This window comes from Peromyscus maniculatus, chromosome 1, assembly GCF_049852395.1.
Source record: "Peromyscus maniculatus bairdii isolate BWxNUB_F1_BW_parent chromosome 1, HU_Pman_BW_mat_3.1, whole genome shotgun sequence".
Lineage (NCBI taxonomy): Eukaryota > Metazoa > Chordata > Mammalia > Rodentia > Cricetidae > Peromyscus > Peromyscus maniculatus.
The window spans coordinates 135,491,951-135,506,364 of NC_134852.1; the positions used below are offsets into that span (position 1 = coordinate 135,491,951).

General features: G+C 47.9%; 1 protein-coding gene across 3 annotated transcripts in view; it reads right to left on the bottom strand.

Moving 5' to 3' along the window:
- The window catches only part of Nsmce1 (NSE1 component of SMC5/6 complex), a 30,653-nt gene extending 16,876 nt beyond the window's left edge, over window positions 1–13,777 (bottom strand). The window contains exons 1-2 of one of the 3 annotated variants that reach the window (XM_006980366.4): window positions 13,614–13,777; window positions 6,850–6,996 (exon numbers count right to left, since the gene is read on the bottom strand). In XM_006980366.4, coding sequence (XP_006980428.1) covers window positions 6,850–6,985 — 136 coding nt within the window. In that variant the 5' untranslated portion in view covers window positions 6,986–6,996; window positions 13,614–13,777. Of the gene's footprint in view, window positions 1–6,849; window positions 6,997–13,450 lie in introns of all 3 variants that reach the window. The other 2 variants (XM_015998893.3, XM_076551946.1) reach the window with 2 other exon arrangements.
- Between the last annotated feature and the right edge of the window lie 637 nt (window positions 13,778–14,414).

Here is a 14,414-nt window from a genome sequence, read left to right on the forward strand (position 1 = left end):
TGGTAAAACGGTCTGTGATTTCCTTCCTTTTAATGCCTTTTGGCATCACAGTGACACAGGCCTCATCACATAAGGGAATCGGTACTACCTTCCCTCCATCCCAATTCTCTGAGAGTCAGGGCCGACTTGGCATTATAGTAGAGCATTCTGGACCTTTATCAGACTTTAGAATACCTGACATACATAACAAGACATCTTGGGATGAAACCCCAGTCTAAACATGAAATTCACTCAGGATTCCTGTATACCTGACGACAAGCTAAAGATAATTCTATATAACAGCTTAAAGAAGGTTGTACATGAAAGATTCCGTGTAGAACCTTCTATTTGGGTCAAGCTGGTGCTCAAAAGATTCCAGATTGTGGAGCATTTGGTTTAGAAATGCTTAATCTGTATTTTTAATTTTATTTTCCCTTTACATTTGTTTATTTTTGCAAGAGTCAGAGAGTTGGTTTTCTCTTTCCACTAGGTAGGTCCTGGGGATTGAACTCAGGTAGTCAGGCTTGGTGGAAAGCACCTTTACCCACTAAGTCATCTCACTGGCCAGGCGTCAACCTATAAATTTTCTTAAATTTACAGCAGAGAGTTTTGGGGCTTAGAAGTGGTAACTCTTCCAGTCTTCACAGAAGCCGCCTGACTCTCTGGCCTTCAAGTGGTCGTTTCTCTGGTGGGAAGGGACTCTCCTGACACACTGGGAACCTCTGAGGTGCTCTAGATATACCTCCAGCTCAGCTTGGGCAGGCTGCCATGGCTGAAGCCACTGCATGCACAGCTGAGGGTCGGGGCAGCTACAGTGTTACCCCATTGCTGCCTATTATATAAGAAATGCCACCCAGCCTCTGCCCCAGTTTCTGGCACAGAACTCCTAAAAGCCCTGGAATTTCCAGGGTAGCAAAGGTTATGGGGGCACTTTTGTTCTAATGAGGAAACTCTAGGTAGCTTCAAGGTAGGGGCTGGTCACCAGAAAGATGATGTCAGCATCAAAATCCCCCAAACTACAGGGAGAAGAAGGACTAGAGATTGAGCTAGTCATAGATAGGTATGGTCTGATCAATCAGGCCTATGTAATAAGACCCTCATAAAACCTGTGAACAGTAGTGGGACCCCAGGAACTTCAGGTTTCAGGAAGGTGGTACATTTAAAAGACTCAAAAGCACCACACCATCTCACTTCCCAAACCCCACCCTACACATTTCCTCTACCTGCCCATATACAACTGATAGCAGGCATGTCCACTGCTAAGAGGAGAGAGATGGCTCAGCGGTTAACAGCACTGACTGATATCCCAGAGGACCCAGGTTCAATTCCCAGCACCTGCATGAATGCGCCAATCCGAGTCACAGCACCAATGTTATTCATTAAGCAGCACTGTTTACCATGTGAGAAAAGCCAGGGGGGCAACAAAGCCCACTTTAAGAGTTTATTAAGGGGAGGAAATAGAAGGGGGTACTTAGGCCTATGGAAAGATTGTGTAGGAAGAGGAGGAGGAATATGTGAAACCCACTTTTTTTCTGGTTTTTTGAGACAGGGTTTCTCTGTGTAGTTTTGGTGCCTGTCCTGGGTCTCTCTCTGTAGACCAGGCTGGCCTCGAACTCACAGAGATCCTCCTGGCTTTTGCCTCCCGCGTGCTGGGATTAAAGGTGTGCACCACCACCACCACCACCACCTGGCTGTGAAACCCACTTTTATAGATCCCCCCACCAACATGCGCATATGGGCTTACTTAACTACACCATGCATTCGCATAGATTACATTATGTAGAACATAAGGCCCTGGGATGACTAAGCATCTTGCCAGCACATGCGTGGTCATGGAGGAGTGGCTAGCAATTCTAACACTGCAACATGCCACATGCATCTCAGGACAGCTACAGATAACATCATAACACAACGTCAAAAGGCCAGAGACTCCACTCCTAATCACCCAGCAAATGTACACAGAGTACTTTCCTGAGTGCTGAGTCATTCTAGCAAATTATCTAACTGGAGGATGGGGTCATAAAAGCCCTTGATTTACATTCAGAAGTGCAAGTGACCTGAGACTTGCAACTAGCATGTGGAACTGGGACACTGTCTCCCTTTAACTTGTGGAATCTGATGCTAATTTCACAAAGACGGTGTCAAACTTAAGTGAACTTAAGTGAACCAGTCACTCTCTAGAGAATGGACAAAGCAGCATGTGTCTAGTGTGGGGCAGGGGACCCCACAGTATGTCTCTCAGCTCACTGGCCTCACTGCCATCTTGTCCATCTCTGGACTGTTTGGGGCAGGAAATGTCCCCAGTCCTCCACCTAGACCCAGTGTGGAAATCCTCCACTTAGATCCTAACCTCTGCTCTCTAAACTTCCCATGCCTGTGGTCACCAAAGGGTGTCTACAGACATGCTGTGACTTACAGGACTCGGGTCACCAGTTCCTAGCACAGGGCTGAGCTGACAGTCTCAGGTCATATTGCTGGAACAGCGTATATGCACATGGACAGAAACCCTGGATAGAATCCAAGGTCCTCTAACAACACAGACAAGTCTCCAGATTCTTCCTGAGGAGCCAGAAGGCTCTGCACCAGGACAGCAGGACAAAGTCACGGAGAATCAGGAATAAACATTCCCCTAAGGGCAGTAAAAGGGGAGGCCAGGACAAGCAGGACTTTTGGTGTCCATGAATGTGGCGGTGGCAGTGGCTGGGCCTACAGGTCAATCGCTACTTTGTACCACACTTCTTTTACAATGTTTTCCCCACTGTACTAGGGACTTTCCTGGGCACTGCTTGTAAGCACTTTTTGGTTTTTTTGGTTTTTGTTTTTTGAGACAGAGTTTCTCTGTGTAGTCCTGGCTGTCCTGGACTAATAGAGACCCACCTAACTCTGCCTCCCCAGTGCTGGAATTAAGGTGTGCACCACCACTGCCCAGCTTATAAGCATTTTTTATTTCACATAATTTATCTCCATCATCACTTGTTTTAAAATCTCTAGTAACAAGAATTCTTGGAAAGCAGCCCTTTTATTTCGTTAGTAGTGGACAGGAGATGACAGACTGGCTATACCGTTTAACTGGTGCACATGGCCAGGTGTGGTAGCACACACCTTTAATCCCAACACTAGCAGATGGAACTCTGAGTTCTAGGCCAGCTTGGCCTACAGAGTGCGTTCCAGGACCACAGAGAGACCCTGTCTCAAAAGAAAGAAAAAGAAAAGATAAAAGAGAGGGTGCGCACGGAGTGTGACAGTGGCAGAAGCCTCCCTAGCCAAGGTGCCACTCTGGTGCTTCTGTCACCAGACGTCAAGTAGAGTGAGTGAGGACAGAGCACACACTCCTGTGACTTCCATTCCTGTGGTAGTCTCCTGCTGCACTGACTTCATACACTGGTCTTTACTGCAGGCATGTACAGACAGGAAGAGCACAGTGCATTCAGGGTTTAGTACTTGCCCTCATTAAGGCATGCTCTCAGGGGTCTGGGAACATATCCCAGCAGATGACGGGTACTCTATAAATCAACCCCTAGACACATTCTACAGGACTTTCCTAAATTATGTCATAGCAACTTAGAAGTCAAATAAAGGCAAGAACACTTTCATATCGAGCACTAAAGAACCATACAGCTCCAGCACAGCACCACAAAACTGTCCTGTCAACAAGAAACCAAAAGGAAGAAGCTCAAGACTGCCCTGCAGCTAAGAGATGGTCTTGTGCTCAGAAGACCTGTCTCAGCTGGGAAAACGTTAGCTGTAAGCATGAGGGCTGGGCTGAAATCCCCCGCAGCTGTGTAAAGCCAGGTGTGGTAGTGCACATCTGTAACCCCAGTGCTCATATGGGGAGATGAGGCAGAGACAGAAGAACCCCCGGAAGCTTGGGCAGGAGACCCTGTCTCAAACAAGGTGGAAGGTGAAGACTAAAACCAGGAGTTGTCTTCTGGCTTCCACAAGCACAGCTGCATTCATATTCTCATTCTCTCTCTCTCTCTCTCTCCCCCTCTCTCTCTCTCCCCTCTCCCCCCCCCCCCGCGTGTGTGTGTGTGTGTGTGTGTGTGTGTGTGTGTGTGTGTGTGTGTGTGTGTGAGAGAGAGAGAGAGAGAGAGAGAGAGAGAGGCATAAGAGACGATCTCATGGCCAGGCCATCTCTGGAGGATGCTGAGGGGTAGATGTGAAGTCCTGTGGGGCTTGAAGCAGGGAGGACAGGTAGAGACTCCCTCTCAGTAAGAGAGTCTCTCAACCAAGTTCCCCTCCCACGGCTGTTCAGGCAACTACAGCTCACAGAGTTCGTAGACGACATCGACCAAGCAGGCACTAATCACACTTCCCTGCTTCAAATGCTCCCGAGGTCTACACTGTGCACAGGGCTCTTCATCATCTGGAAGTACCTCAGTCCCTTCTAGGCCAGCCAGTGAGGCTAAGCTCCAGAGCAGAGGTCTCCTCAGCAGGCGGCCTGCTCAAGGCCTCCTCCAGCCTCTGCTTGCCCTGTGCAGGCCGCATCAGCCAGTTCCGGAACACTTCCCAGAGCCTTTCAAGACCCACTGCTTACGACAGCAGGCTCCATGCTGCCTTCTTCCATTCTTTCCACGGCACATCTTGAAGGAACCCCATTTCTGGGTCCTGCCTCCCTCCCTCTCAGTCCACTTACCCTCCTCTCTGCGGGCTCTACCTCCCCTCTCTAGAGCTCCAACTGCACATGCTTTCCTCCATCCTCCTCTCCGGCAAACCCTCGGCCGCACTCATTCCTCACTCCCCTGCCTTCCATCACTCTTTTAAAGCCGTTTTCCCTTGACGATTAGAAATACAGGGAGGGCAACAAAAATGCAGAACAAAACCAAACACCTTTACTGCCACGAGTTAGAAGAGGCCATCAAGAGTGCACTTCCACTTTTCTTTTTTCATAGAGGAACACAGCATAAGATGAAGCGTCTCTGATCCCCACTGACCGTCCTCTTCTGCACCCTCCCATGCAAATGCTAGCACCTCTGGAGCACACAGCACAGCCTTCCAGTCTAGTCTGGTACTTTCCTGAGCAAGGAGAATAAGTTTGCACTCTCCCAGCACCTAACACAGTAATATCGTAGCATAGTGTCAACCTTCCTTTTCAAAAGGTCACCAACTCTGCCCATACAGACGCTCAACAGTGGGCTTTCTGATTCCAGGGGTCTTTCACTACTGACCTCATTGTACTGACCTCATTGCTTCTACTGTCCCCAATGACTGGAGGCCTCAGTGTCCAACCCTCATCCCCAAGTACCATCTTACACCTCCCAGTGACCTGCAGAGAAGATGTTCCAAATGTATAAGGCTAGCACAGGGCACAGCTGGCACATGTTCCAGGGATGGCTGGCTCTGAGGCTGTGCCCTGCCATTGTGCTGCCCTCTTCCTAACAATATCCACTGTGGTGGTTTAAAAGAAAATGGCCCCCAAAGGGAGTGAGTGGTACCATAAGGAGGTATGATCTGTTGGAGTAAGTGCAGATCTGAGGTCAGCCTGGTTTACTGAGCAAGTTCCAGGACAGCCAAGCTTAGCCAGTGAAGGAAACCATGGGAAACAGAAAGCTGGTGAACAGGGGGCCATGTTCCAGCCCTAATAAACAGCAGAACTTGGCAATTTTGGCCACATGGTTCTAGAGTTAAGGATAGAAGAAAAGGGCTATGGAATTTGCCTCTGAGACTAAGGAAAGCCACCAAGGCCAAGCTCATGTCAGGGGTGCCCTGAATGGAGGCCAAGAGAGGCCACTGCATGAAGCTGTGAAATTGAAGCCTGGATTGCCTTGGAGACCCCAAGATGTTAGAGATGTTAGAGATGTTAGAGATGCCAGGGTCGTGGAATGCCTGCCGAGGAAAGCTGCTAACAAGGAGTAGAACCAGCCCAAGAGAAAGAAGTGTGTTACAGTCAACAAAGCTGAAAAGAGTTGGAGATCTGAAGAGTGTTTTGACATCAGAAATGCAGATGCAGAGTTTGGAGTTTGCCCAGCTGGTTTTCAGTCTTGCTTTGGTCCAGTATTTCCTCACTATGCTCCCTTCCCTATGTTTTGGAATGGTAATGGTCCTGTGCCATTATATGTTGGAAGTAAATGGTCTGGTTTTTTTATTTTGATTTTATAGGGAATTACAGTTAAGAGATTGCATGAATCTCAGAAGAGACTTTGATTTTTGAACTTTTACATAAGTTTGAGATTATTATAGACTATGGGGACTTTGAAGTTGGACTGGATGCATTTTTGCATTATGACATGGCTACAAGTATTTGGGGGCCAGGAAGTGGAATGTGGTGGTTTCAAAGAAAATGGCCCCCAAAGGAGTGGCACTATTAGGAGGTGTGGCCTTTTTAGAGTAGGTATAGTCTTGTTGAAGGAAGTGTGTCACTGTGGAGGTGGACTTTGAGGTCTCATATATGCTCAAGCCAAACTCAGTAAGACAGACCACTTCCTGTTGCCTGCAAGTCAAGATGTGGGACACTTAGATACTCTTCCAGCACCATGTCTGCCTGCACACCACCATGTCACAGCACGGTGATCATGAACTAAACCTCTGAAAATTAAACTAAGCCACCTCAATTAAACATTCTCCTTTATAAGAGTTGCTATGGTCATGGTGTCTCTCACAGCAACTGGAACCCTAACTAAGTCAGACACCAAAGCTGGAGCACACACTGGAGCCTTGCTGTGAACTATAACTTCACACCTTCAGAGTCCAGCATCTGCCTATCAGACTAAATGTCAGAACCACTTCAGGGAGGTGGAGAAAGATGAGATCAGGGTCTTGAATGGTCAGGTCAGGACTGCCAGATGACTTTTCTCATATTGTTATCCCAGCATCTCTAGTCTCTGATGAGCACAGTACCGGAGCTGCTGGGCACAGGGGCGCGACACTTACGGTCATGGACCTTGTAGCAATGCTTCTGCAGGCGCTTGACCTCCCACTCCTCCAGCACACCATGAGTCATCAGCAGCTGCAGGAAGCGCCGATGGACATCCGTCATGGTACCCACTCTTCTCGCGCTGCCCTGCATGTCGGAGGGAGCTGAAAAAGAAGTGTCACAGTCACCTCCATGCACACAAGAGCAATGGTGGTGGGTTTGCACTAGTTTATGTTGACAAGCAGACACTGCTTGTGGTTCTCAAAGTTCAGCTCCTTGTGCTGATGGCTCCAGAGTGGAAAGAACAGGGATCAGGGCTCAAGCTCGTTCCACTGGCTTTGAGCAGTGTGAACTGAGAGCTTCTGGAGCCACAAGTGGTTCACAGCCCTGCTGGACTAACTACTTAGGAAGTGGTAAGCGGGCAACTAAAGTCTCCATAGTGGGAACAAGGACAGAAATGTCCTCCCAAGAACTCCTACAACTCAGGTGAGTTAACCCAGCTAACAGCCTGGTGCCAACCTGTGCCAATTACCACTGGACAGTTCTGAGTCTGGACCCTTGTGGGATCACTCACCAGCTCAACAGCCTTGGAGAAACTAAGCCGAGGCTTTGAGTTCTCCCTATAAAAGTACGATACCCACTGCTGAGAACACACCTGAGAAGCACTTAATAGACTCTACTTCCTTCCCCTCTCCCCAGCTGCCAATAAAACATCTGTCACAGGAGGACTGTGGGCTATTTCTACAGTCCTTTGCATTCTCTCAAAAAGGTATCTTTTGGGTCCAGCAAGATGGTTAGCAGGTAAAGACATTTGCCGCTAAGGATCACATCCTGGGTTCAATCCCTGGGATTCGCGTGGTGGAAGGAGAGAACCAGCTCCTGCAAGCTGTCCTCTGATCTCCACATGAATGCGATGTTTGTCTATAAAGCAATAATGGCATGTGTCAGTCCACACCCACAGAGACACACATACATACAAAAATAAATGTAATAAAAACGTATCTTTCTACAAACCACACAGATCAGAGCTGACAAACACACAACACAAGGCAGATCAAAACACCTGCTCCTACCAGGAGGCGGGGCCCGGTAAGCACTAAACACATGGGTTTGAAGCTGGATGGAGGCACTGAGAGCATGCTGACCAGGCCTGCCTGGTCCTCACACACATCTGAACTGGACTACAACTGAGCCCCTTTGCCTGACTGTTGCTTGTGGCACATTCTGAAGCAGTTACCAGTCACCTGAGGCAATCCTGTGTTCCAACAAGCATATTGCCAAGATGTTAGGCCAACAGAATGTAGAAACACATTTAGCTATTATGTTCAGTCTGTTTGTCTATAAAGCAATAAGAAAACGTATCTTTAAGGCAAAAAAAAAAATGTATTAAAAGTGAGATAAGACTACCAAAGGCTTACCAAGAACTCAGGGGAAAAAAAAAGACTATGCCACTGTAGTCACAGTCTCATGGCTGGCCCTCTGAGTTGGAAAGGCACACTGCCCAATGGCCACTTTCTCTGCCTGCCTGCCAGCCAGCCATCTTGAAGAACACCTCAACAGCATAGACATTTCAACAAGCCCTAGGCCTGCCCCTCTCCTTCATCCACTCTTGTCCACGCAGGCCAGGCAGTCACACACCCGAGCACCCCACTCTGGTCCTCTCCCTAAACACAAGGAGAGACTAGAAAAAGGAAAACTCTGCAGAGGATATCCCGGAAAATGCCATGAGTCTTGGAGGCTATGCTGACCCCCTGAGCAGAGGGTCACTACTGCACTCTGGAGTGACTGACAACCTGTTTCCTGCCCCGTCAACTAGCTTTCTGAAGAGGAAAGGAAGAAGGCAGACTTGTGTTTGCTTGTTTTTGAGAAAGAGTCTCACTATGTAGCCCTGGTTGGCTTAAAATGCACTCTGTAGACTATGCTAGCCTCAAGCTCATAGAAATCCTCCTGCCTCTACCTGCCTGTCTCCTGAGCATGCTGAGATAAAAAGCATGCACTATCATGCCTGGCTCAGATTTTTCTTTCTTAAATTTAATTCTGTCTTCCCAGATTGCCAGCTCAATGAATAAGCATGGCTTAAGGATTCAATTTCTGCCTTTGCGTGACAGGCAACATGAATTCTGGTTCCACAATTAGATTAATAATAACAATGAAAAAAAACAGCTCAATAATAGAGAGCTCACCTAAAATGCACCAGGCCCTAGGTTCAACTCCTGGGATACAGGAGGGGGAAAAAGGAGAGGAGAAGGAAAGGGAAGGAAGGAAACCAATTTAAAGATTAAAAACTCTTAGACCAGATTTTAAAAGTATGTACCATTGCTTCTAAATGCTAGAAACCAATCTATCCTGCAAACTGAGAGCTAATGTGGTTTTACTGAATCAAAATAGACTTTATGGTAAAATAAATAAATAAAGGATTAGCAGAAATAAAGATCATCACAAAGTGGCAAAAGGTCACACAGAATACACAACTACTTAAAATGTTCAGGCCTTCATCATGAGGCCTCACGAACCTCAAGGTCAGTTCAGTGGGATCACGGCAGCACACACTAGTCCACACTAGGGTGGGAGAGTTCAGTCCTCTGATTCACAAGGTGGACAAAGCAGAGCACAGGGAGAGGTGACAGGCATGACAGGAAAAGCTGAAGGAGGTGACTGTGCCCACCATGCTGGCTGCAGAGCAGGACGAGCCGAGGCAGCCAGAGAGCCAGGCTACAGGCTACTGACTAAAAGGCAATGAAGTCTGAAGCCAATACCAAAGAAATGACTAAAAAAAAGTCCATTTGTTCAGAATGTAATGCATACAGTTACAAATAATCCCCTCTAGCCAGGTCTGGTGATGTAGGGACCCCAGGATCCCAGTCCTTGGTAGGGTGAAGGCAAGAGAGAAGGAAAGAAAGGAAAAGACATAAATAATCCATTCCAGTAATGATATCAGTCAGTCAACGCAGTGGGAGACAGAATAAATGGGAAAAGCAGATACGGAATCAGTACACACAGAAAACAAGTTGATAAAATGTTCTCACACTAAAAAACCAACAAACACGGAATGGAGGAGAACTGTGTGCATGCACGAGCATGTGTGATGCCGGGGGTCCAACCCATGGCTACACCCACACTAGACAGGCTCTCCACCACTGAGCTACACTCTTGTGCTGAAGGAATTGCCTCTTATCTACGAATTGGCACATAAAAATAACTGCAGCAAACACAGATGAAAGAAAGCAGCCACTTCAAAATGCAATTGGAATCAATGCTATCGGACCAATACAAAGCCAATCCAAATTTAAGCAGGCTTTGTGAATTACCCGAATGTGACTGAAGAGCTGATTCTAAAACTCACTACAGACAAAGCATCAAATATTTTTGAACAAAAGGTGGGAAGACTTGTCTTACCAGATATCAAAAACAGGATTAGTGAACCAACTGTGGCAACGGTACAGAAATTGACAAGTGGACCAATGGAACAGAATGGAGAACTCAGAAAAAGGTACGAGTGTGTGTGGAGACGCGGCACGCTGGAGAACAGGACTCAGGCCAAGCAAAGCCTCTGTGAAAGAGGCCATGGTCTGCCCACAAAATGACTGTCAGTGGTAGTGATGCTCGCTGCCAAGCTCAAGCCTGACAATCTGAGTCTGATCCCCAGGCCCACATGGTAAAAGGAGAACCTATCCTGAAAGAAAGGCATGCAGTGGGATACACCCCCAACCGCGCCCCCCCCCCCCCCCCACACACACACGAGAGAACCAATGCTGAAAGAAGGCCTCTGACTTCACCTGCATGCAGTGGTATATACCCAACACACACGCACACACACACACACACACACACACACACACACACACACACACACACACAGTGCTGGGGCAACTGATTAGCTGTATGTGAAAAATAAAATTTAACCCTTACCTCACACCAAATGCAAACTCAAACCTACAGGGTCATGGTTTTAAGAAAGGAAAGACTTTACAACTTTAAATGACACCATAGGAGAATATAAAATCCAAGAGTAGAAAAAGATGTCCTTAGCAGAACAAAAGCCACAAAGGACAAAGCATAAAATACACTACTGAATTCATTAAAGAACCTCACCAAAAATACCAAAGCAGAGGAAGGAAGGGGAGGAGGCCACAAGCTGGAAGGTGTTTAAAATACACATAACCACAAGAGTCTTCAGAAGGCATGAAGAACCCCTACAGACCCAGAAGGAAAAATAAAGAGAATGAACACAGAACAGTAAGAGGCTGATGTATAAGCAAGAGTACATTCAAAAGCTGATCAACCTAAGTGTGATCAGGCAGGTGAATAAAAAGCCACACTGACACTGTCAGTGACACACACCAGAATCCCAGAACTCAGAAGGCTTTGGTAGGAGGAAGAACCACTTCGAAATCAGTCTCGACCCCATACCCGGTGATCATACTCGACCACAGGCCAGTGTGGGCTATAGGGAGAGATTCTGTCTTACAAAAAGAAAAGAGAGAGACAGCTCAGGGGTCAAAGCATGCTGCTCCTGCTGGGGACCGGCGTTCTGTTCCCAGCACTCGCAACAGGCCACTCACATCCACCTGTAAGTCCAACTCAGGGGATCCAAGGCCTCTGGCCTCTGAGGGCATCATGCACATACCCACACTCAGACACACATATACATACATATAATAAAATAAATCTAAAAAGAGAGAAGACAACAGGAGGGGAAGGGAGAGGAGTAGAGAGAAAGGGAGAGGGCAGGAGAGAAAAGCGATCTTCAGTGGGTAAGAGTGGTGGAATGCCTGGGCTGTGACTTCCCTCCACTTCTGGTGGAGTACAGATTTCAGCAAGCTTTCATGGCCCCAGAAACACCATTATAATATACATTCCTTACATAAGTGTCCATACTGGCCCCGGGAAATGTGTCCATAGAGGCCTCCTGTAATGGAACTCTGCCAACACTATGAATGCCCATCAGCCAAGGAATAGCCATGAAAGGGATTCTAATCACATCTGGAATCCAGGACAGTGAAGAAGGAAGCAGGGTTACTCACATCAACATGGATGCTGCTCAAAACATACCACATGCAAGCTGGGTATAGTGGCGCACGCCTTTCATCCCAGCACTCTGAGGCAGACAGGTAGATCTCTGAGTTCAAGGCCAGCCTAGTCTACATTGCCAGTTCCAGGTCAGCCATGGATACAGAGAGACCCTGTCTCAAAAGATAAATAAGTAAATAAATAAATAAATAGATAGATAGATAAATACATACATACATACATACATACATAAATGAACACAAAATCATACCATATGCAAAGAGCAAGTCACACATTCACACGGGAGGTCAAACACTGAAAGAACTGTACATGGTATTCATCACAGGACCCCACAAAGTCAGTGAGACCTACCAACAGCAAGGAAACACAGACTTCAGAGCAGTGAGGACTCTGAGGAGGGGAGAGGATTCAGTGGTAGTGTGGGGGATGGGACAATATACTTAATTTGGTGGTGGTACCCATGTAGGTGTTCACTTTTCGTTCTCCATATACTTTTATAGGCATGTAAGGTAATAAAAATACACAAATAAAGCCAGCTTAAGTATCAAAGAGAGAGCCGGGCGGTAGTGGCGCACGCCTTTAATCCCAGCACTCAGGAGGCAGAGCCAGGTGGATCTCTGTGAGTTCGAGGCCAGCCTGGGCTACCAAGTGAGTTCCAGGAAAGGCGCAAAGCTACAGAGAAACCCTGTCTCGAAAAACCAAAAAGAAAAAAAGAAAAATAAAGATGCACAGGAGCTATGCTTGCGTATGGCTATGACAACCATCTAAGAGACTGGAGAGCGGATGAACCATAGATACTTGCTGCTCACCCAAAAGACTTTAAAACGCCAAGTGTTTGCACAAGAAGCAAAGCCTGGGCACTGAATGGGCAGCCTGTGCTAGGCAGTGTTGGTTCTCTGACCACACAAACAGCCTGGTTTGGAACTCCCCAGAACCTCATGAGGGACACTTTCACAGAGGAAGGAACTGAAGCTAAAAGGCACCCCGGTGACAGTGATGGTGAAGGGGGTGGTACTACAAAAGCAGTGTCGGTTCTTTAACCCGGCCACTCAGGAGGCAGAGGCAGGCGGGTCTCGAGTTCGAGGCTATCCTGGTCTACAATGAATTTCAGGAAAGAAACTGTGTATCGAAAAACATGATCACACACATAATCATAAATAAATAAAACCACGGTCTAGGTTCCTTATCTACACTTCTCCACTCTTCCCTTTGAGAACTTGGCCTGGGTTAGCGGTGTTATCTGGGGTTGTCAGTACCAAATGCAACATAAAACGGGGCACAGGAACCCTAGACCTTTCCAAAATCGGACGAACGGATGATTCTGAACACATTTAGCCTCGGGCTTTCAAATACGGGCTCCATAAACAAAACAAAGGAGGCCCTGGAAGGGAGAGGCACGAGGCGGGGGTGGTCGTTTGGACACAGTGGTACAAGCGGCTATCACCTAACGGTGACAGTGTCGAGGCGCACTTTCTCCGCCTGGCCTATTATAAGATAGAGAGGCAGGAGGTACACGAGTTCCGGGTCAGCCTGGGCTACATGGTGAGGCTATGTCTCAAAAAGACAAAAATGTAAATTAGAAATAACTTGTTACGGAGCTAGGTCACAATCCGTGTCCTCTGCGGGCCTCAATATCCCCGTCAGCGCCGGACAACGCTCTCGTACGCTGCGCAGACCCCACCGCTGTCCTCCCGTCGCCCCACGGACACCCGCTTTGGTCCCCGCAGCGCCCCGCGGCCTTCATACGCACCGCACGCCCGGAAGCCGACCAGCTGCGGTCACGCCGGAAGCGGCTCTCGGGGCCCGCCTCCGAGGCGGGGAGAGCTCCAATATGGAGCGTCTATTGGTGGAGTACGCATGTTCATCAGGAGAGTACCTCCGGTCCCCCGCCCGTGCCGTTGCTATGGCGCCTCAGCAGCGGTGGGCTGAGTCCTGCGCTGCGCAGTTTCCCGCGCGGCTTTCGCACTTCCCGGAAAGATATCCGCCGCCCCCGCTGCCCGCTCGGCGGAGGAGAGCCCACGTTGTGTCTAGTGTGTTAAAAATACGAGCTTTAGACCGGAAGAGGAAGAATGTGGGTTTTGTTTTCCTGTAGCCTGAGCTAGAATCCTGGCTCTGCCGTTACTAGTTGAGCGTTGGCCATTCCTGGAGTTACTAAATGGGGTTAATAAAGTCGGTTCTGGGGTGGTTACATAGTTCAGTCTGTAAAAAGCTTGATGGTCAAGGCAATGTGTCTCAGAAAGCAAGGTGGAGGGCATCTGAGGAACCACATCTGAAGTTGACCTCTGGCCTCCACATCACGCACACAAACACACTCACAAAAAGTCCTGAATACTGAAGTGTTCACAGGATTTAAAGAGCTAATGTGCAGCAAGGGCGAGGATAGCAGCTGAGACGTGTGGCATGGTAGTGCTAGTTAAGCCTTAGCCCCGCTCCCCTAAGAACTGAGATGTGATAAATTACCGAAGGGAGTGACTTCTGAAGGCATTTCCTTTGTATACATTCCAGGCTCGAATCTCAGAGCTGGAAATGCACCCTTGCCCAGGAAAAGTGA